At 41.8% G+C, this 23,136-nt stretch overlaps 1 protein-coding gene across 2 annotated transcripts in view; it reads left to right on the forward strand.

Moving 5' to 3' along the window:
• The window catches only part of LOC109626963 (protein diaphanous homolog 1), a 90,865-nt gene extending 74,748 nt beyond the window's left edge, over positions 1-16,117 (forward strand). For both annotated transcript variants that reach the window (XM_069531226.1, XM_069531227.1), the window contains 6 exons: positions 404-533; positions 773-897; positions 1,019-1,183; positions 1,633-1,765; positions 5,641-5,730; positions 13,886-16,117. In XM_069531226.1, the coding sequence (XP_069387327.1) occupies positions 404-533; positions 773-897; positions 1,019-1,183; positions 1,633-1,765; positions 5,641-5,730; positions 13,886-14,073 (831 nt within the window). In that variant the 3' untranslated portion in view covers positions 14,074-16,117. The remainder of the gene's footprint in view (positions 1-403; positions 534-772; positions 898-1,018; positions 1,184-1,632; positions 1,766-5,640; positions 5,731-13,885) is intronic.
• Positions 16,118-23,136: the final 7,019 nt, after the last annotated feature.

Consider the following 23,136-nt stretch of genomic DNA (forward strand, 5'->3'; position numbering starts at 1 on the left):
TCAGTTTTATAGCAAGAGGTGAGAGGAGGTCTACAGGAAGATGTGTATGTAGACAATAACATGTAAGATATTCCCCCCCCGCCTTTTCAATAGTATCTAGGTATTTTGTATCACAAATATTCATATACATATCTATAGCAGACATTTTGACTTGGCCCACATCTTCCTGATAGCAATAACGATGCAATGAGACAGTATTACAGTAGTACAGACGATATAGACACTCAGATAACAGTGCATAAATGCTGGAATATTATAAATACATATATAGCACATCCATTTACACACACATGCAAATGGAAAGCGTGACACACTAAGAGCACATACATACATGCAGACATTGAATAACTTGATTGATTGCCATCCCAGTCTACCCTTTTTAATCGATCCCTCTTCCAATCAGCTGCGTGACACCAAAACAGCTGATCTGAAGCAGACACTGCTCCATTTCCTCGCCGATGTGTGCCAGGAGGAGCATCCTGATATCATGAGCTTTGCAGATGAGCTCATCCATGTGGAAAAGGCCAGCAGAGGTACGTGGGTCATCTAACTGACCTCTATGGGTTTATTTCCCCACAGTATCATCCATTATGACGGGAGTTTACAAGACTTTTATTAATACAGCAATCTCCCTTTGTTAGTGGCATGGCATATTATTCACAGCAGGACTTTTATTCAAATGAAAAAAGCATATACTCTGTGCATGTGTGTGGGTTCAGCCAGAGTGTTTGGGCATTCTGGATCATTAACATTTCCTTCCTGTCCCCAACAGTTTCTGCAGAGACGATTCAGAAGAACTTAGATCAGATGGGCCGTCAGATCAAGAACCTGGAGAGGGATCTGGAAACTTTCCCTCCTCCACAAAATGACCACGACAAGTTTGTGGAAAAGATGTCTATATCCTCTTACTCTGTTCCACTCTGTGTTTATTTAAAATTTCAATACATCATGACATACCATTTTTATGCCCTCTTAATTAAGAGTCAAAGATTGTGGTTCCTTAACACAGTGTCTCCACAGTTTTGTGGTCACGGCCCATGAGCAATATGAGAAGCTGGATCTGATGCATAAGAATATGGAAAAGCAATATGTTGACCTGGGAGACTATTATGTCTTTGACCCGAGAAAAATTGCTGCAGAGGAATTCTTCGGGGACCTCAACACCTTTAAGAACATGTTCCAGGTGCGTGGGTGTTTTGCATGTGAATAAACAAACTCAAGGCTCATATCATTCAAAATGGGGGTGGTGTGGTTTTCAGTGTTTCCTGACCACACTCAAAAATATTATGATGCATACAGTACAAAGACTCACACACATGGAGTTGGGGAAGAAAAAGTTAATGTCAGACCCGGATGGGATGAAACAGAAGCCTGTGCACCTGTTTGTATTGACAAAATAATGAAAGGGAGTGACTCCATTGTATTGTCAGTTTATACATCAGCTTTAAATGTGCCATTTGGGAGGGCTCCCTCAGGAAGTAACTTGTTTTACCAGTTATTATGGATAACTGCCATCCACTGAAGTGGATTTAAGTTTTGTTAACATACAAAGAAATCCAACAGATCCATCTTACATCATGTTCTTTTGAAGTATTCTAATATCTTCTCCTTCTCTCTTACTCTCCCCGACAGCAAGCGGTGAAGGAGAATCAGAAGAGGAAGGAGGCTGAAGAGAAGATGAGGAAGGCCAAGCTGGCTCGGGAGAAAGCGGAGAAGGAGAAGGAGGAGAAACTGAAAAGGAACAAGCTCCCTGACATCAACACAGGTCACGAGTTCTGGATCCTATTTCTTTACCTGCATATGTGACTGAAAGAAAGAGCAACACACTCCACATCTTTTCTTTTTGTATTTCCCTCAGACTCCAGTTGGGGGCAGTCAGAGTCCACACTTTTGTGGAAAATTTGTGTGTGTGTGTATATATGTGTGTGTGTGGATGAGCAACCCATCAGTATTTATAGACCGGAGTTAATCTAATGTTGATGACCCTTGTTTTGAAGTATATAAATGACAAGGAAACTACACATAAAGCGAGGACGAGGGAGACGAAGTTTGTAAAAGCAACTGCTTGACCTCTTTTCGCTCCTCTGGTAAAAAAAAAAAAAGGGATTTGCCTCCATAAAAGAGAACTGAAAAGATGGCTAAATCTCTTTATCGCCCCAAAACATGTTCCTTCCTCTCTATGAGATGCCGCTATAAAAGCTTGCGGTACATTGTCCTGTGTAACAGACACACGTTATCACACACTCATTCCTGTATACACACAGTTAAAACTCAAATCCTCCCTCGCAGACATTTATGCTCAGGCACTTTTTTCCTCTTTTCTCTGACTGTGACCTAGTTTCTGTACATTCCTCCTTTCTGTGGCTCCACTCGGATTCTCATGGGACTCCACAGTCAAAATTTGCTAGAGCCCCCATGTCTTTTTCTTGGTCAGTGTTTGAGTTAGAGAAATCTTGCATTGACCTGTGTGTGTGTGTGTGTGTGTGTGTGTGTGTGTGTGTGTGCGTGTGCGTGCGCGTGTGTGTGTGTGTGTGTTTTTTGAACCCCTTTTAATAAAAGTCTTTCTGGCCTTTCTCCTACTTCTCCATGTTCCAGCTGGCTTCTCCTCTCTTTCTTTCTTTCACTTCTTGTTTTTTCCCTTTCCCTCCCACTCTGTCTGCCGTTCATTTAAAGGGCACTTAAAGACACAGCAACCCACTTGGAATATTTTGTCTCAGTGTTGGGGTAGACAGTTTCTGATAGAAAGTAAGATAGTCAAATTTCATGTTCAGTCCCTGGAGGCGTGTGCGAATGGAACATAATAGTGCTTCAAAGATGAGTGTGTGCGTGGATTCTTGGAATCATTTACATACAGGTGGTATATTTGACTGCCCCTGTTGCCTGGAGTCATTCAACACCCACACGCAAATCTGCCATACACACACCTGTTCTTTGTTCCGTATTTGTTTATGTCCTTTATACTGGATGGCTTTTACACAATGGTTGTTTTCAGCAGCCAGTCTCTCACATGCTGAACTCTTCGCTGGTTCCCTGGCTCCCACTAATCCACTCACATACCCTCACTATCTCATGAACTCTTAGAATGTGTAAACATAATATCCCAGTTGTTGGCTAAACCCTGCAAGGTCAGTTTGTGTTTGCAGTGTGGCCTTGTCATTCCTGTGTGAGTCAGACGGACGCACAGACGCTCCACTCAGTAGGGCCTCACATGTGCTAAGCATGTGATAATGGTTATTGTGATTAAACAGTCCTTCTGTTATATGTCATAGATTTATAAATGTTTTTAAAAATTGCTTTTACTCACATTGTGTGGCTCTTGGTAACATGGAGGATTAAGGATTCAGTGTATGAGACTGGCAGATGCCACACCCAAAGGTCCACATTCACCATCTGTGGTTTAAGATTAGATATTTGCTCTGATGTGATCTGATCATGACTGGTTCTTACAACTATAATGAAATATCCATTTCTGTTCATCACATATTTTATCTTTGGACTTATGCCAAAGCTGCTCGGAAACCAACTATTCCTTATTTCCACAGCTAGGTGTCAGTACTGTCTGTAAAAGATTGTCTGAGGCTGTGTCTTCCTATGAATGTGGCAGAGGGTGTGTGCATGTGTGGTTTACACACCCATGCAGCTGCTAGTATGGGAATGGCCACCAGGAGTGCTTGTGCTCCACTCAGAAAGCAATCGAGGTGGTAGTGAGGGGGAGGGTAAAGGGAAGGAGGAGAGTAGGTCAGCAGATGCTCTCTTGGGGATTAGAGTGTGTTGTCATCTCTCAGAAAAGAAGGTTAAGAGGAGGAGAGGAGAAAGGCGCAGGGTGAGAGAGGGAATCACATGGGTTGAGCCAGGATGGCCTGATGTCTCACCCAGGCTGACTGTAGGAGAGGCACAAATCTGCCACAGACTCATTTCAACGCTGTCTTTCCTTCTCATTTGCTTTGTCTTTTCCTCTGTTTTATTCCATTTTATTTATTTTGTTGCTCCACCTCTCTTCTCTGTAATTTCTTTATCCATGTCCTCATCTGCTGCTGTGTGAACAACCTTTAGGGGTGCTATTGCTCCACACAACGGGCTACCCTCCTTTGTGTGTATGTGTGTGCGCATGTGCCTGCATGTGTGTGTCTGTAGATCGGCTTCAAGTAGACAGCTTCAACAGCTCATGATCTAATGCTATTACAGTAATTAATTTGCCTTATGTTCTTTCTTCCTTCAGGCAAAACCTTGCTGTTTGTATCATGATGTGTGTGTGTTGCATTGTTGTACTGAGTGAAGCCAGTTCAACCTTGATTTTGTCTTAATCGTCAATAATAAACTGTTAAATCATGTGATTTAACAAAAGCACATGATTATCAACAAGTGCCCCCCCTCTCCATAATTTAAACTGTTACTAAGTGTGAACAAACCAAATTCTGTAAAACGTTTCTTTGATGAAAGAACACTCATAAATGTTTTCATTGAATACTGTTGATCACAGCCACAGTCTCATAAAAACAAAATAGAACTGCGTAACTTTGGAGAGTACAAAGGCCAGGACTGTCTAGTTTTGGTGGGGAGTTCAGTCGGTCAACAATAAGCCTGTTTTATACACAACCAGGTCATTGTGTGGTCCCTCTACTGCCTACAGTACATTTTTACAAATAGGTTTGTGTGTCTCTGTGCTTCCACTCGTGGTTTAAGCCAACCATGTGATTAGTTTAAGAGGAAATTTGCCAGATGTGTTTCCCCAGAAGGCGAAAAACGTGGCCTACATCAATTTGAACTGTGAATGCAGTTCCAGGACGTGGACATTGAGGGGTGTATGTGAGCTGTGCGAGGGCTCTGTGAATGTCTGAGAGACTTTCTCTGACGTGACAGGCGAGACCACTGGCCATCTGCTTCAGGGTTTACTGCAGGATTAAATAGTGTGTGTGTGTGTGCGTGATTGGGGGTAGGGAGGCGACAACATAAACCTTTAACCCCCAGCCCCACTGCCCCCTCTGTCTGTTTCAGCTTCAAATAGAAATAATTAAAACCATCTGCCTGAGCGCTGAGCTGTGCCACTGAATCCTGCCCACAAAACAATCATGACAACACTTAGATAGAAACATTACCATGGAGTGTACCCCCTCCCTTGGTTTGGCCCCCACTCCTAATTTAAGGCCACCAGTCCCTGAAGCTGTGCAGAGAATATTGATGTAATAGCAAGGCTACCCATATAAACTGTATTTGCACACAAAGACACACACAGATATAAGGAACCTTTCATCTATACGCTACAATCTTATTCTATAGTATTTTAAAGTTTATGTGCCTGTGTCTTTCAAAAAAGGCTATGTTTGTTGTAGTTTAATGTTTAGCCCCTAGCAGTGACAGTAGCTGAGCTAGGTCACTGCCTATCTGGGTTAATATAGCTCATTTGCTCAAGTGGCCACGTGGCTGGTAAATAACCTCCTGACTGCATGTGTGTTGGCGTGTCTGCCAGATATATGTGGAGGTTGAAAAAAACCACCAATCACTGCTATGTGGGAGGGATAGAAAATGTGTGTGTACGTCAGAGTAAGTAGTGTGTGAGTGTGTTGTGAGTTGGTGTGTGTCGATTACTCTTGTGGTTGTTGTTGATGCACTACTGACTTCATGTTTTGTTGCTGTTTACAGAGGGTGATGAAACTGGTATCATGGATGGCCTGTTGGAGGCGCTGCAGTCCGGTGCTGCTTTCAGGAGAAAGAGAGGACCCCGGCAAGCAGGTACACATACAGAAGCAGAGCTGTAGATCCCCATGAAACATGTGGAGGTTTCAAAGTGTCATGTCTCACTTGATTTACAGATTTCAGGTAATTCTTCATGCACATTTATGACATGCGTACTATCCTGAAACACATGTACCATATGAGACCAATTTCTTCCGCTTCCTCACTATCTCTATATTTCTGTCAATGCACAGCAGCAGATATGTTTGTTTTCCTGTCTCTGTTCCACATGTTTCATGGCTCAGAGACTGTGGGTTGTGGTGGATATTCACTGACCACGGTTACCATGCCTCAAATCCTATTCCACGAGGAGCTGGTATAACAACAAAAGAAGAGGGGGGGGTGACAAGGGATAGTGTGGGCAGCAAGATTCTTACAAGGGGAACGACTGATGAGGGTGTGGAAAATATAATAGAAATATGAATGTTGAGCCAAGGAGGGTAGACCAGTGTGGGAAGAAAGTTGAAGGAATTGAAAAAAAAATCTGTTTTTATCATTGATACTTCATTTAGAAGTTTAAAGCTATGAGCCTTTTTTTAAATGAATCTCATGAAGAGGGAGAGATCCTGACCTTAAGGCTACACCCATATTACTACAGAGGTTTTGAGCACCTAAAATGGAATATGCCTGTTGGTCCTGTTTTAGTTTGAAAAATCTCTTTCTTGTTTACACTGGCACGCACATGTACATGAGTGGTCATGTGATATAGATTTTCAGGTATGTTAGTATGGACAGGGATTAAAACTGATGCAGATATCCAACACTAGGTGAGAAGCCAATCATGGTCCGATAACTTAAACAAGTATGATGTGAAAAACTGTAAATCACCTGTGCATATACCCTGAGAACTGAAGTAATACACACCTGTCACATGGTTTTCTGCTGTAGAGCTCACTTTAAAATAATTGTGAAATCTGTTGAATCACAGTAATTCAACTTACTGTTTTATCTGTGAATAAAAAGGTTTTTCTCATCCCCCCCATTAATTTTTTTTAAATGCCACATTTAGTAGATAAGACCAGGCAGATGAAAATGAGGTCAAGTGAACTGTTGGGATAGTATGTACATAATTCCTGGTGTTAGGAAACTTGTGTGGAACCATGTGAGTGGCAAAGAGTCCAGCCATAGCCATTAACTCGGAGCTAGAGGGACACGTGTGTGTGTGTGCGTGTGTGTGTGTGTGTGTGTGTGTGTGTGTGTGTGTGTGTGTGTGTGTGTGTGTGTGCGTGTGTGTGCGTGTGTGTGTGTGCGTGTGTGTGTGTGTGTCTGTCTGTTCACATACATGTGTGTGGGTTGCATATTCACACCTAAGAGAAGTTGGGGAAGAGTGTGTGCAACCCAATCCCTCCGTCGATAGAAGCCAGATGTGAAGCGGTGATCCAGAGTGGAATAACTCAGAACTAAAGGCTAGACTGCTCTTTCTTTCTCGCTCGCTTTCTGTCCCTCTTGCTTGTTTTCTGTCTTTCTTGCTTTCAATCTCAAGCCTTGTATTTTTGCGTTACAGTAAAACAGAGCTCGTGCCACACTGCGAAAATATTGCAGTACACAGTTGTTAATACAAAAGCCTCAGACTCGTCACCACTAAACTGAGTCAGACAACAGTGAGAGGAGGAAATGGAGTGAGCAGAGGAAGGAGAAGTCTATGACTAAGAATGGGGCCCATTTGAGGGCTCAGTCAGTCACCCATGTTACTGTTTGGCCACCTCACACTCCTAACAGGAAATACCTGAACATGTGTGTGTGAGACAGAGAAAAGGAGCGTAAGCCTTCCTCCCTACGCATACTTGTCTGTGGCCGTATGTATCACATTTCTGCTCACTACCTCCTCCAGTCTCCTCTCCTCCACAGCCTTTTAATCCCTGTTTTTCTTTTGCCCAGGTTTTAGTGTTTTCCTTGGCTCATTAGAAGCTTGTGAAACCACACTGGCATTTGTTTGGCAATCTCAGATGTGTCAGAAGTTTATATTTTCACTCTAATGTTTAAAGGCCGTTCCTTTATAGTTGCCCCCTTTGTTTCTTCCAGCCTGGAAGGGCTTCAAGTCTTTCACCCACACAATAGGAGGGTGTCTTAGTGCTTGTGCATGGGCATGTTTGTTTGAGTCTCAATTAAGTAAAGCCGAAGTAGGAGGAGGCACATCCTGACTTTGGGTCAATAGGTACATATCATGAACCAGTGTGGCGACAGGCAGCCTCTGTAAGCAGACTGGGAACCACTGCTCTGTCCAGCTCATGTACACAGGGAGAGTATTTTAGTGTTTGCTCCATAATGTGTAGAACACCTATAAAATGTTGTTCATACAGGGCAGTAAAGTGGATAAGGAGAATAAGATCTGGAGAAAATACCCTTAATTTGTTCGGTGCTTGTTTCATAGCAGAGCTGGGGAACCTTCTTACTCACTAGGGCCATAACAAAACACATCAAACTGACCTAATGCAATGACTAGAACTGCATTTTTTTTCAATATCTTACTGATGCCAAAAGTAATTTGCTCTGCAACTCTAAACAATTTCATTTTGTATGTTGCAGCAGCTTTACAGAGACAGAAAGTCTCCTTCACAAATCCACTTTCTGAATGAAGTTTCAGCATCTTCACTACTCAACTAGCTTACTTGTCACAAAACCGTACAATTGTCCCTGTCAGAATATAAACAAGTCTTGTCCTTATTAATGTATCTTACTTCTTTTCTTTCATCACTGTGATCACTTCCTTGTTAACGTGGCGCACTGGTTTCCCCTCCCTTGGAAAACATGACATGCCATATCTACTTCTTAGTTGTGTGCAGTCACCATGATTTTTGTCAGCTATGACACTTCTCCACTAAGGTTGTGTTTCATTCACCCTGACTGTGGCCTGAAAGACAAACAGACTGAAGGGACCAACCTGAAGGACATGTTCAACTATTTTGTGTTATGTTCTTTTTGCCAAGAGGCCAGAACTTCCCCACCTCTGTTGTATAATTAGATAACCCAGTAAAACACAGCTGTGGTTATATGGGATTAATGCTCTTGAATCTTTGAGGCAACATTTTTATGGAAAAGATTTACATTGTTTGTCTACAGATAAAATTTGAAGCTGGTTATATCTTTTTTGATATTATAGGTTTCTCATCTTGCCCTCCAATAATTGTAAGGGATAATGTCACCAGCACTTAAACCAGTTAAACCAGTTGCTCATCGTAATTTGTTCTTCTTACGTTTCCATGCTATTTATTTAAACTCTTGTGTTCAGTGGTATTATAGATCAGGTGTCACATAATGACACTACAAACACAAAACAAAGGTTCATGCCATTGATTTATAAATTAACATATGAAAAGCCTTAAATAGCATTCTTGTCACATTGAAACTCACTCCCTGAGTCATTCTAGGTGCCTAAACATCTGACATTACATTTTAAATTATATTATAGTTATGTATAAAGTTTATTGAAAGTTAATGGGTGACTGGATTTTAATTAGCATAAATGACAGAAGGAAATAAAGTTTGATATTTGCTTGATTACTGCTAATATATTTATGACTGTCTCTTCAAAACACAAGCAACATTTTCTATTTATTGTTTTATTTTTCCCCTGAGGAGTTATTGATTGTGCATGTAATGGTCCTGGTTATATGAAGTGTGTCCCTCCTCTTTGTCTTCATCCCTTCACAGCTGTGGCGACTGCAGACGTCACCAACTTGCTGCTGAAAGACGACTGAGGGCTCACTGAGTGTGTTGTCATGCTCATTGTGTCACAGCAGTGTGACTGAATGCAAAAGTCACGAGGCTGCAGAGGCTCCCACCTTTGACCTGTACCTCAGTTCACTGTGTGTGTGTCTGTGCTGGTTGTATAGAATAAATAGGCCACACGGGGATCCTCAGCTGTCTGCCCACCGTCTGTCTAGCCCCCCCTACACAAGGACACACACCCCTATAAACACACAAAGGCAAATGTACACAAACCAGATGCCCACATGCCAATACAAAGACGCACATGGATGACGTTTGCATAACAATACACATACCCCAACACGCACATTACGTTCCAGAGGACAGACAACCTTGCATAGTTTTGAAAACACTATCACTATCACATTTTTAGTTTTAGATTTTGATCTCAGTGTCTCTTTATGTACTTTTGTATGAATCCAGACTTGTCAGCTTGGCTACATTTGGCTAATTCATGTGTTTGGGTTCTAAAAGCAATTGAAGTGAAGGAATGACGTGTCTAAACGCTCACTATAGACACATCTGCTGGGTCTTGACCCTCACTCAAACAACCAATCACAGTAGCAACAAGTTGACAAAGCAGTAGTTAAAGGAAAGGGAGGGGAGATAAAGGGGTTAGCAACAATAGAGGCACACGCTGCCCCTGCAGACAGTCTGCTCTTACAAAAAAGAAAAGACCCTTACAAAGACATGTGCTTTCACAGATGTGCACACACACACACACACACACACACAGAGAGAGAGAAAGCTAGTTTACACCAACAGGAGAGCACTCATCAATCAAACCACCATGTTGTCATGTGCATCCTCTGCTTAAAACTCACTGAAGTAATTCAGACCATCAGACCACATATATGTGCCAGTTTAGCACATCCAGTGACATACTGTGAAATACAATTTTCCCCATCAGTATTTACCCAGAGACACAAGCCTCTAGTGCTGTTAGATGACGTCACTCTTTCCCACAGTCCTCTAGTGCAGAGCAGCAGCAGCATTGTGTTCCCCGGTGTAGCCTGAAGAGGGCGATATGAGTCTCTGCTTAGCTGAAGACACAGATGGAGATCAAGCCTCCATCTGCAGACAAATCATCATGCTAGTGGAGGCACTGTCTACACCATGTAACTGCTGCGGAGTGTAAAGACGGCTGCTTCCTTGTCATGCACACGTCACACCATGTAGATTTCCCTGTCATTAGGTATCTGTTATAATCTGTGATCAAAGCAGGGCTCTGTTCTTCAGCATTGAAATAACAATCTGCTCTTGCTCGTCTGCTAATTCCCTCCTCACGCTTCTCCTTGTTTCTGTTTTCCCCTCTTAAGGGCAGCGCACGTATACTGTAACAACAAAGCGTTCTTTCCGTCATCAGGCAGTCATTATGGAGTCTCCTGGTGTGTAATTTGTTACAGATGATATTTTAACTACACTTTGTGTGCCCCTGATGGTCGCTCAGTCTGCAAACTCACTCATTCACTCCAACACATGCTAGAAAACAGACCTAAAAACAGTCTTTCAACAATGGATCTTACATCTCATCATCATGGTTATCTTATTAGGCTTTAGCCCTCTAAATAATGAAATCTAAACTTCACTGGGATACTTTATTGCGTAAATCACTTCTGAAAGTTTACAGGTTATGCCACCAAATTTCCAGTGAAGCCAGGATGCTGGGGTCTTTCCTCTGTTGATGATTCTGCTTATAGTCTATATTTACTTATTACATCCAGCAGATGCTGTATTAACTTCTGATTTGAGCACCACTAAAAACTCAAGTGTCCTGCCTGCTTTTGAGTACCTGAAGGAAACATTTAAGTATATATCACAATGGACCCATTTATAAATGTTCAGTACAATTAATGGGTTTAGACTTCAGCCACAATCTCCAAGGGCAGGTAGAGGTAGAATGGGTCGTCCACTAACCAGAAGGTTGGTGTTCGATCCCTGGCTCCTCTGAGGTGTCCTTGGGCAAGACACTGAACCCCAAATTTCCCCCTGATGGCTGTGTGTTAGTGATGTGTGATAGAGAAAGTGCTGCACATAGATGCACTGTTTATAGTATATTCATGGATAAAAGTACAGACCACAATAGTTTTTTCTTTTTTCTTTTACTCATGTATAACCAATGTAATGTGACCTGTTAAGACTTTCTGTGATGTTCGTTAGGCTGTTTGAGTATTTTAACTATATTTAAATATAGAAAGACATTTTCCCGTCATGACTTTAATCTGCAGGTTTCTCTCTAAACTCATCTGTTTCCCATGCTGCTTCCAACACAACAACCCTCTGATCCTGGCTCTTTTCCTCCTCCATGTCTTCTCCCTGAAGAGAATCAGGAGAGGGATGTGAGAGGAGAAGAGCTGGGTTGACAGCCTTTTGAAGAGCTTTTCTCTGCGGGTTAGATTTTTTTTAGGACACGCTTGGCAAAGCGCAAATGCATGTAGAGCAGCACCCACACTGGCACACACACACACTTGTGCTTTCTCTCTCTGTTTTTGGGTCAATTGCATAATTTCTAATTAATAAGTTTATGAGTCAGGGAGAGGAGCTGTGGAACGGGACAGAAATAGAGGAGACTGAGAAAGAGAGAAAGCATTCCCATGTGTTGGTGTTTACCATGGGGAGAAATCTGTGTCTCTCGCTCTCTGTCTCTCTCAGAGGAAAGAGTTGGAGGTGATAGTTTGACACCCCAGCTGTCGGTGCTGATCAGTCCAGCTGAGCCTCACATAGAACAAGTCAACTGTGAACATGATCCTTCTCCTCTCTCTCCCCAGACTCAATTGTGTCTTTGTCACAGCTCGTTCTGGAGACCTGCTCGGTAACTGTGTTGGGCTTTGTGTGTATGTGTGTGTGGTTTTATGTCGTCCATCAGAACCATGCGTCACGTCTGCTCCCATGGTTCATTTGCATGTGTATTTCTATTGGTTTGCATTATGACGCTGATGGATTGATTTTTTTCTTTTCTTCAGCAGCACAGGAACACATCGTATCAATGTCTTTGTGATAACAAATGTTAACATTTCATTCAGAGCATCTTTTGCTTGAGGAGTGAAGAGCTCTTAAAATAACAGCAAACACACAAACACAATCTCCCACTGACCTATATAATTCAAAATGGCCGCTGCCGCACAGCTGTCCTCCCACACAGCAGGATGATGAGAGTGGTAAACGATAGAGTGAGGGAAAGAGAGGTAAAAGCTTGTGTGTGTGTGTGTGTGTGTGTGTGTGTGTGTGTGTGTGTGTGTGTGTGTGTGTGTGTGTGTGTGGGGCAGAAGAGGATGGAATGGTAAGCAGGTACAAGAATAAAAACGACAGCATCTTCAGGGCACAATCGGTCACACTGTCTCTCTCTCGCTCTCTCTCGCTCTCTCTCTCTCTCTCTCTCTCTCTCTCTCTCTCTCTCTCTCTCTCACTCTCTCTCTCTCTCTCTCTCTCTCTCTCTCTCTATGTGCATCTCTAATCTCTCTCTTCACCATAACCACTGTTCCCCTATGACCAATCCCACTACTTATTCCTGTCATTCCTCACAGCTCATTCCACCTCTCACTCCGTCTCTCACTCCATCTCTCCATCTATGTTTGTCTCATTTTCATTCATCCCTGCAGCTTTAATCCTCCCACAGCATGAATCATCCAACTCTTCATTGTGTTTCAGCCTCTGTCTTCTCCTTTTCCTTCCCTCCTTACTTTAACACACCGGTCTTATTCCATTTGCTTTTGTTCCTCTTTTCCTAATTTCTTCTTCAAGCTCATAAATAGGTCTAATCTGATCATAGCAGTGAATTGCCCCAGATATCACTCTGATCCACGCTCATACATGACATCAACTTTGCAGCAAAGATCACATGGTTTTGTTTACAGCACGTCCGCCCTTATCACCAAAAGCTCTTGCGTTTAAATTGTCTGTACAGGTTGACATTTTTGTTGGTGTCTTCTGTGTATGACACCTTTTTCATCCTGGCATATTTGTACTGTTTGTGTGCCCACTTGCTTGGGGTGAATCCTCCAGGCAATATCCTGCTTCTCACACTGGGTCACTCAGACATTTTTCCAGAGTTTTTGCTGTAGGAGCCTGACAGGAAAAACTCTGGAGAATGTCCGCAGCAACTGACTGAGACATTTGTGTTCTCACATACAGCCCCTCCAGATAATTTCAGGAGATCCTCTGGAGTTTAGTGCATGTCTGAAAGCAGCTTCTTATATTCTCAGAGGCTCACACTTGCTCAGAGTGTGCAAAGCCTCGTAGTCAGTGTTTTAACATTTTGAAGTGGTCATGCTGTATGTTTAACCGACAAGCTTAATGCAAGCAAGTCTTTTCTGCACGTACGTCAGATATGTCCCTTTATAGCATGCGTTGACATATCTGTGATGGATTTTTTGCGATTAACTATTTCTGAAATTTATCGTCATGTGTTATTTTGTTTGTCTCACTCTGTCTTTCTCTTTCTCAGCCAACCACCGACGAGCTGGTAATGCAGTGACCAACATCCTAGCCAAAGAGCTGATGCAAGAGGAAACGCCTTCGCATAGTAAAGTGCCGGCTAAGAGGAACAAGATCGAGGAGAAAGAGGAGCCTAAACTAGAAGGAGCTGAGTCGTTAGAGGAGTTACTGGAGGCTGCTCCCACTCGGTCTAATTAGACAACGCATGCAGAAAGTTTTAATCACTGAGCGGGTGATATACAAAGATATATTTCTGAGGCATTCCAGGGGCAAATATCAATCTGAGATTATCATACTGAAAAAAAGGCTTGTGTTTTTCTGACCTTTGTCTTAACAGGAGCATCTTTATCGGTAGCGCTGTCTGTGTCTTCTGTGAGGACGGAGAGAGGCAGAGGATGAGGGCGGGGCTCTCACCTCAGATCTTGGATGTCCCTCATTAACCTTTGGATCATTGTCGTTATAATATTAATTTGCTTTCTCCAGCATGTGCACATATCTGTTTCTGTGTTTTTTCTGTTTCTCTTTCTCCGTATTTCTGCATTTTTCACTTCACCTGTCGTTCATCAAAGGGCTTGAGAAATTCCAAAGACTTAACTCAGGAGGGATCCACCCATTGTGTTGTGGTTATTTCCAAATTAAAATTGGGAACGTCTGGAATTTGGCAACATGCTGCAGGTGTTTCATAGTTTTTTCTGGGTGTTTCAGCCACAAATTGTTTGTATTTTTTTTTTACATCTGTCTAATATACTGTATGTTCCTGTTTGTAAATGTTAATCATTTTTGCTGTATTGTTGAAGAAAAAGTGCCAACTAATATAGAAATCCAGTCAGTCAGTTCCCTTCCTGGTTTTGTCCAGTCACAGTTTGCACTGTGGTGGTGTGTGGACCAGTCAGACAGTAGTCGTCACCTGGGTGCATTTTCTTTTGTTTTACTTCACTTGTTTGCATGTGTGAGTTAAGATACTGAGGATAATTTACAGGTCTAAGATGTGTTACACAACGGTAAAGAAAACCTTTCATCCATGAACATTAATGTTCTCATAAACCTACAGAGGGAAGTAAAGTTAGAGGAGAAAGTTCTCTCACAGTCACTTAAACCAAAAAAAACTTTAAAAAGGGTGTTTCCATACAAAACCTAGTCTGAGCAGTTTACATGCCTGTGTGTGTGTGGCTGTGTATGTGTGTGTGTGTGTGTGGCTGTGTATGTGTGGCTGTGTATGTGTGTGTGTCAGAAGTAAGCCTCCTATATTTAGCCTTGTGTGTACAATCGACTCCCTGCAAGTGTCTGTGTTTGTGCATGTACGTTTGAGTGCGCGTGTGCGTTGCCATCTGTAATTACTGTACGGTGCCGACCATGCTGTCATAAATGTTAGGTTTCACAAACAGCTTTGTGGTCGTTCTGCTGAGGATATAGCACACTGGAAAACTGCCCAAAAACTGCTGAGACAAGTATGTGTTCAGTTGTGTGTGTGTGTGTGCGTGTGTGTCCACCCTCTTCCCCTCCCACTGAACTGCAGCAGTACTTGCTGAATGTCTGGCCTTGCTTCCATTGCTAATCAGCAGGCGGCAGCAGACATGTTGCCATGATGTTGTGGTGTAATATCTGACAGGAATCCTGAGAGGTGATGTCAGCTGCTCCATGCAATATTTATTCCTATGCAAACACAATAGTGTAGCGTGCACTCTCTCGCCCAGCCAACCTCAGGACGTTAAAACCACCGGACTTCAGTGGTCTTTATCAACCCACTGACTCGAGATCAGTGCGTCACGTTGCTGAGGAAACGCTCGATAGCTGCAGACGATTTTTTGCAATTTAAAAAAATCGTAACACCACAAGCGACTACATGACATTTCCATATATATTTGAATGTCTGGAGGAACTGGCACTTAGCATATGAAATAAATGAGCTTCTTTAAGAATAACAGGTGTAGAAATCTTGGATCTTGTGCTGGTCCTTCAGTCTAATACAGTAACACTGAGTATAATTTACCAGCTGGTTAAGGAGAGAAAATGAAAAGGATATCAGAACATCACTGGAATTTTTTTTCTGCTTTTATAAAATTTGAGTAATTCCTTTTGCTCCTAAATTCTTTTTTTAAGACAATGTTTTCTATGTGAATTTTTACAGTTGATTGTTTTAATGTATTTGATTTTTTTTCTCAGAGATTTCTCTATGTACACAGAATAATGCACATAGTCGTTCTGTTTGCTACACAAAACTTATTAAAAACATCTCAAGTAATTGAATGATTTGCTCGTTTTTTTAGTTGTGTCACATTGATTGTAACACGTGGACGTTGCTGGTGTGTTAGTGAGAAGACACGGCGGCTCCGTTGTTTTCTTGTGTTTACTGAATTTCTCTCTTTTCTTCCCTCTCTCTCGTGTAAACACATGTGCTGTGAAATACCAGACAGCCGCTGCGTTCTGTGAAACCATAATTTTATTGCCAAAAGTCAGCAGAAGAATGAATAAACAGAGGAATTAGTTATTTTTACAGACAAATTCCAGCCTCTTCTATGGCTCAAGGGTTTCCTCAGACATTTTCCAGCATTGATTGCCTGTTAACATGATCCCTCACCAGGACATTTACACAGTGTGTGTGTGTCTGTGTGTTTGAGAGATGGAGAACAGTTGATACATTTATTCTGTTTTTCATCATGTGTCCCTTATTTTCTCATTTTCTGTTCACACCCTCATGTTGCTGTTCTTCCTCTTCTGACCACCTCCTCTCAAATGTCTGGTAACATACAAACATATATACTCCAGTAACACTAACAGAATCATTTGGACTGTTTCTATTTGCTTTGTGTTTTTGTAAAAAAAAAAAAAAAACTTTCTTAGTAATCATTGTATCCTCAAAGTTTAGATGTTGTAAGAGAACAACAACATTCACACTGTTTAAACTCTTGTCTTTTTATTTTTTGCATGTATTTTTACTCCTTGTACTGATCTCAAGGAGACGTTACTCACCAAATATTTATGCAGCTCACTGGAGCCACCAAGGCGTCAATTGTGTCGATTGCTTAACGGACCTCTGAAAATAGCAGTAAGTAACCAGTTAATCATTCAAACTAATGTATATAAGTCACATACTTGAATAGTAGTTCATTTTATGAAAAACATTGACAATAAAATCTTTACTGCAGATAAACCAGATAGGATGAACTTAAAGTTTTCTATCTTTATTCTGCAGCAAAGACACACAAACAATAAAAAGTGACAGTTGACTGTTTGAGGAGGAATAATTCTGAAGTAGCTCCTGAGCATTAGCAGGCACTGCTCTTTGTTCCCCATGACCATTAAACAGATGTTAATATGTGAAATATGTGGATTTCCCCTTTTTCCAGCTCACACAGAGGAAGCTCACTTCTATCTGACCGTCAGTAAAGTCACCAGCTCGGATCCCTCATCCCTTCCTCCTCGAACCACAGCTGAGACTCAGAAAACTTTCCAGACTTAAAACATGAATAATCATGACTTGCACTGATCCCAGTTTCCTCCCAGCAGTGGTCAGTCCAGTCACACCCGCCTCTTCTGTCTGGAAATACATCTCAGAAAAGCCCTGCTGGCTCACGCCACCTACCACAGATGCAAACCTGGCACAAAAGCTGGAAGTTTTCTTGGACTCAGCTTTCTTCATTGAGGTGAATTCACAGTTTGTGTCAGGGTGTTGTCAAAGGCGACAGTATGTTCAGACTTTATTCTTTATGGTGACGTTGCACTTGATTTAATATCCATATCTGGGTGGGTGACAGAACCTGTGAGTGTATTCACAGTCACGTTTATTGACGAATCAATTCGAGTAAAAAAGGGACGACATTTATTAAAGTTTTGTTCGTTTGTTTCCAGCCGAGCAGGAGCCACCGGACTCGACTCATATCATCAACTTCCTTTCATTCTATTTTTCTTCCAGTTAAATCAAGCTACATAACGTTAGCACGCACACCAGCACAAGACAAAAGTAAGAGACACAGCACTGCGGCGTGTTGAAAGACTTGGACACGACACATCACAACATAACAACCGATTTGCTTCTGCTTTTTATTTAAATTAGAAAGAAAAAACTCTTGTCCTTTATCATTCTGCAGGACAGTTTCACCTGAAAACTAAATTCATATTCAACCCCCTTGTTTATGTGTGTTAATGGCTATGGATGATAAACATCCGTCAAAAAAAGCCAGACTCCAAGTGTCGGGTTTTATTGGACAATGAAACTTGACAGGAAACTGCAGTGAAAGCTACGTTTATGGATAATGTACCTTAGTATTAGCTCTGCTGGGCAGTTTTATTCCAAAAGCTTCAAGCACACCATGTTCTCGTCTGTATTCTATTGTCTATGAATACAAGGTTTTTGCAGGATTCTGAAAACTTTTCAAACATTTAAACACACAGTGCTTTTCTCTCATTTTAAACAAAGCCCCTTCTACTGTTTTCTCATCTGATTCAGCACTCCAGAAAATAATGAGTTCTGTTTTTGGAATTTGTTTCATGTGAAACACCTGGAGAATAAGGAGCCCGTTTCCCAGCAGCTCTCCTGTGCACTGTGAACGAAGGCCTCGGCTCAGCAGTGAATCTGAGCTTTCACCTCATTAACTTCCCGTGTTAATTTAACCGGAAACCGCTGACTTCCTTTCATCATTTATGATCCTTCTGTGGGAAAACACACACACATGTAGGCCATGGGGCTGCGATCAGTCTGGCTTGACACTAAAGAAAATGGTCAATCAAAAAGTGCTTTATTTCTTTTTACGTGTTTGTGTCTTTGTCGCTCTTCCTGTCTGTTTGAAAACAGCATCTGATCCTAATCAAAGACTACAATAACGTGTGTGTGTGTGTGTGTGTCCATATGCTCTCTACAAAAGCATTGCTGAAGTCATTTGTGTAGCAGACCTGCAGGAGTTAGTTGTGGAGCGGAGAACGTTTGCCTTCTGACAAAATGTAATAATCTAATTTGGGCTATGTTATTTAAGGTTATATTATTATGCTAACATACAGAGGTGTGATGTTCAGGGAGTGCTCCAGTGACCCAGCTGGGAGCAGAGAGTGAGATTTGCAAGTAAAAGAAGTGAGTGTGTTTGAGAATGAATGAAACAAGGAACATAGAGAAGAGCAGATGAAAGGGGGGGAGCTGAGGGACTGAAACAGTGAGGGCAGATGGGAGGAGATGTCGGCCATGATGAAGCGATTAGGTGAAGAACAAAAGCTGAGGCCTGTGGATAAAAAAGTAAAGAACTTTGTTCACACCGACGTTCCAGCAGGAGCTGCTGAGAACAGATGACCTGCGTGTGTGTGTTCTCTGTGTGTTCTCTGTGTGTTCTCTGTGTGTGTTCAGTGTGTGTGTCCTGTTGTGTTTGCCTCCTTTGTTTGGCTCATTTGCATCCTTGAGTAAATGTAGCCTATAGGTGTGTTCTCATGTGGGCGTGACCTTAAACTTACACTCCTGAGACACAGGTTGGCTGCGTGTAAACATCCTGTTCATGTGGCCAACAGGGAGCTGGAAGAAGTCACAGAACAAACTCGTTTATACTGAGTTCATGTCATTACATTACGTATCATTACAGTTCATTCAGCTGAGGCTTTATCCAGAGCATCTTCTAATAAGTGCATTCAACCATAAACAGCAAGAATCATGTACATTAGATTCCAAAAACTACGAAGTGCTGCATGTGAATGCCACATTGATTTTTGATGTCATGTTATTTGATGGTGAGATTCATTTATCGTGACAAAAGATTAAATAAGTATTTGCTTTTAAAAATACTTTAAGTATTGAAGGTAAAAGTACATGCAGAGTGTAGCATATTCACTAGTAGGCTTTGCTGCATCCGAGTCTGTGGAGGCGTCCTCTGAATCACCAGTGATGATGCTGCTGCAGGAGGCGGGTCCTGATGTTACCCACTGGCTCTGATTGGCTCAGTGAACAAATTCCTCTCTCGTTATTTATTACTTTATCACACTACTTATACTTTATTACAGTTAAATGCGAAATGTACTTTCAGTTCAGTAATGAAGTAAATGTACTTTGTTACATCCCACCACTGGTCTATTAAAGGTCCTGCCCACCCACACAGATCCTCAGTTTACTCACACATGTTGCTTCTGTCAATAGGTCATTTGTCATATGAGTTATAAAAATCATCTTGTAGTTTAGAATTATCGAGCTCATGTCAACTACAACATGTTGCACAACTCTCATCCAGCACATTAAGCTTCTTTTCAGTGTTTCCAGCCATTATCAGTGAGGTAACTACACTTTTCTGCTTTATTCAGCTGTCACACATCACATTTGAGAAGTTTGAATAAAGCCTGGTGGAGAACACTGTACCATCTGTTTTAACTTTGTCGGACTTGGCTGTTTTTGTTCTCACAGTTATAAATCGCTCTAGTTCAGATGAGCAATAAATGGAAATGTGCTGCTGCCCCACAATGAGGTCGACTCATGCGGTTTTTAGTGAAATGTTCTGATGGATCTGAAATTAGAAATATGAGCAAGATATTTCATATTCCAATCAGGATTCATCTTTATCCAGACATCATCTGGTCATCGTATTCATTTTGTCAATACTTTAACTTCTGATAACACAAAACAAATGATGTTTCATGTCAGACAGACCTGTGCTTCTTATTCAATTGCTATTCAGCAAACATTAGCATGTTTCAATAGCATTTAGTGTTTATTTATAATTGATTCTTAACACTGGATTATTATTTTATGTGTTTAAATATTAAAACATTAACACTCACTGTTGGTGTGAAACATGATGCAGACAGCAGCTGTTGAAGGCCGACTGTTTCCTCGTCCACAGGCTCATTTTTCCTTTTCGCCGTATTAAATAATCATTCTTCTTCCTCAGTGTTGCAGCTGCACCAAAGCTGCTATAAATAAAATGTGTATTGGAGACGATTAGAAGAATTATCTTTGATTATGGCTAGAGTTTAAAAAAAAAGCTAGTATATTTAGGTGTATTTATTTTGATATGAATGTGGGTTTGTAGTTGCAGTAATAGCATGGATTGCAGACGGATCCAAAGTGATGTCTCATTACTATGAGTTTCAGGTTTTCTTGATTCCCAGACTCCTTCAGACTCTTGTTGTGACATTCTAGGGAGTCGGGGGAGATTTGTATGCGTGCGTGCGTCTGTGTGTGTGTGTGTGTGTGTGTGTGTGTGTGTGTGTGTGTGTGTGTGTGTGTGTGTGTGTGTGTGTGTGTGTGTGTGTGTGTGTGTGTGCCCCTATATGCGTGAAGGGGGTCTGCTGGAGAAAAGAGATCTGAACAAAGAGAGGGGGCAGTATAATTGGCTTCAGCACTGCCAGACGACACAATGATACGGCCATTGATAGTGGAATGAGTTCCCGGGAGCGGTGGACCAATGGAAGAGCAGGAGGCTGTGAATTATAGCCTCTGATTGGCTGGCTGAGGGAGGCTGTCGGTCTCCAGGTAGCAAAGTGAACCTTGGAGCATATCTGTCACCCCTCCGCCTCCTGCAGAGGAGGAGGAGAGGGAGGAGGAGGAGGAAGAGGAAGAGGAGGAGGGAGTGGTAGATGTGGAGATGTGACCTCAACTGTGGAGAGAGCAAAACCATAGATTTACACACAGAACATATAGTATTTAATTTTTTGGTTTCCTCTTTCTTTCTGTTTTCCCATCCTTTCTTTGTTCAAACTTTCTCTTTTGGTCTGACATTCTCGTGTGTGTGTGTGTGTGTGTGTGTGTGTGTGTGTGTGTGTGTTTGCATTGCTCTGGCTGCCATCAGCATCCTCATTGCCAGGGCTCTGAAATAAATGTTTCATTTGTCTTAAACTTGGCTGTACACTCCTCAGCTCCTCTCTCTCTCCGTCTCAGTTTCTGAGAACTGTGGATTAAAGTGGAACTTCATTTGTTTAGTTTGGCCGTTTCTCAACTTTCCTGCTGGTTAAGGAGAGAAATACACTCTACTGTGGCATTTAAACTCCAGAGAAACGGGCTCGGATGGACTGCGGACCAATGCCAAGAGAAAAACTGGCTTCAGCTGATGTTTCTAAATCATAGTACACATGTGACCTTGCATGAGTATTTGAATATGTAAATGGTGCTGTGGTTTTTACAGTATATCCTTTCAATTTGCATTATTTTTCCTAGAAATTAACATAACACACACACACACACACACATCTCTGTCTGGTGTGTAAACGTGTGTCCTCCTGCTTGATTCAGTCTCCCTGCCCTGGTCATCATATCTTAATGATATCACCTTGATCAAATTACTCGGCTTCATGTTCAACACTCTCCATGTGACACACAATTAGCGGACAATTAACATGGGCGGGAGAGTGTCAACCGATTGGCTGTGCCATCACGCCGCTGAATGACATCTCCATCATCACAGCGCTGGACGTCTTCAACCCTGAGGCCTTGAAAAACCCTGGGTGTGAGTCTGTCTGCTTCTCCGTCTCCATATTGAGCTGCATCGATACACAAATCTTCTCCTGTGTTCCTGCTTATCTTCCTGTTTCCTCTATATGTTCCTGGCTTCCTCCACCTCTTTGTTTCTGATGGATCTCTCCATCCCACACTGCCTGTCATCTGATTTTTCTGCCTGTGTTTGTCATGTGTTTATATGTGTTTGCTCAACTGGAAGTGAAATGTTCTGCATCTAAAACACTGTGATGATGATGATAAGGGGAGAAAACAAGCAGCAAATCCGATCAGCTTGTTACCGGGCATCATGTTGTGAAAAGAACTTGATGGTGTGTGTGTGTGTGTGTGTGTGTGTGTGTGTGTGTGTGTGTGTGCCATCAGTTTGTGGTCTCCTCAGTTTGATCTATTCTTATTGTGCCAAACAGGTTTAGTCTCTTGTTGGATGTTTAGATTTATCATGACTTATTGGATCTATAAACAGTTAATAATCGATAAATGAAATATCTGAATCAGAGCTCTTATTTTAAAGAAATATTTCAATTGTCCTTATTTTATCATAAAACTTTTCTCTCCTTCATTTCCTTCTTGTTTGCTCTCTTCTGTTTTTAATCCGCTTCACTCCTCTCTCCCTCTCATCATTCTCTTTCTTTTCTTTTCATCATCAGCAGCAAGAACGGAAAATCGGTTTTCCTCCTGCCGTCATGTGGCGTTACGAAACGGTAAAGAACATCACCACACAATATGTATTTATGCACAAACAGACATTTATTATGTCGCCAGTCTTCAGTCCCTCTGCCCAAATTCACCATGAACCCCACAATCCCAATACACATAAATCCTTCCACCACCCACACTTTTCATTT

The sequence above is a fragment of the Paralichthys olivaceus genome, chromosome 9 (assembly GCF_024713975.1).
Source record: "Paralichthys olivaceus isolate ysfri-2021 chromosome 9, ASM2471397v2, whole genome shotgun sequence".
NCBI classification, from domain to species: Eukaryota; Metazoa; Chordata; class Actinopteri; order Pleuronectiformes; family Paralichthyidae; genus Paralichthys; species Paralichthys olivaceus.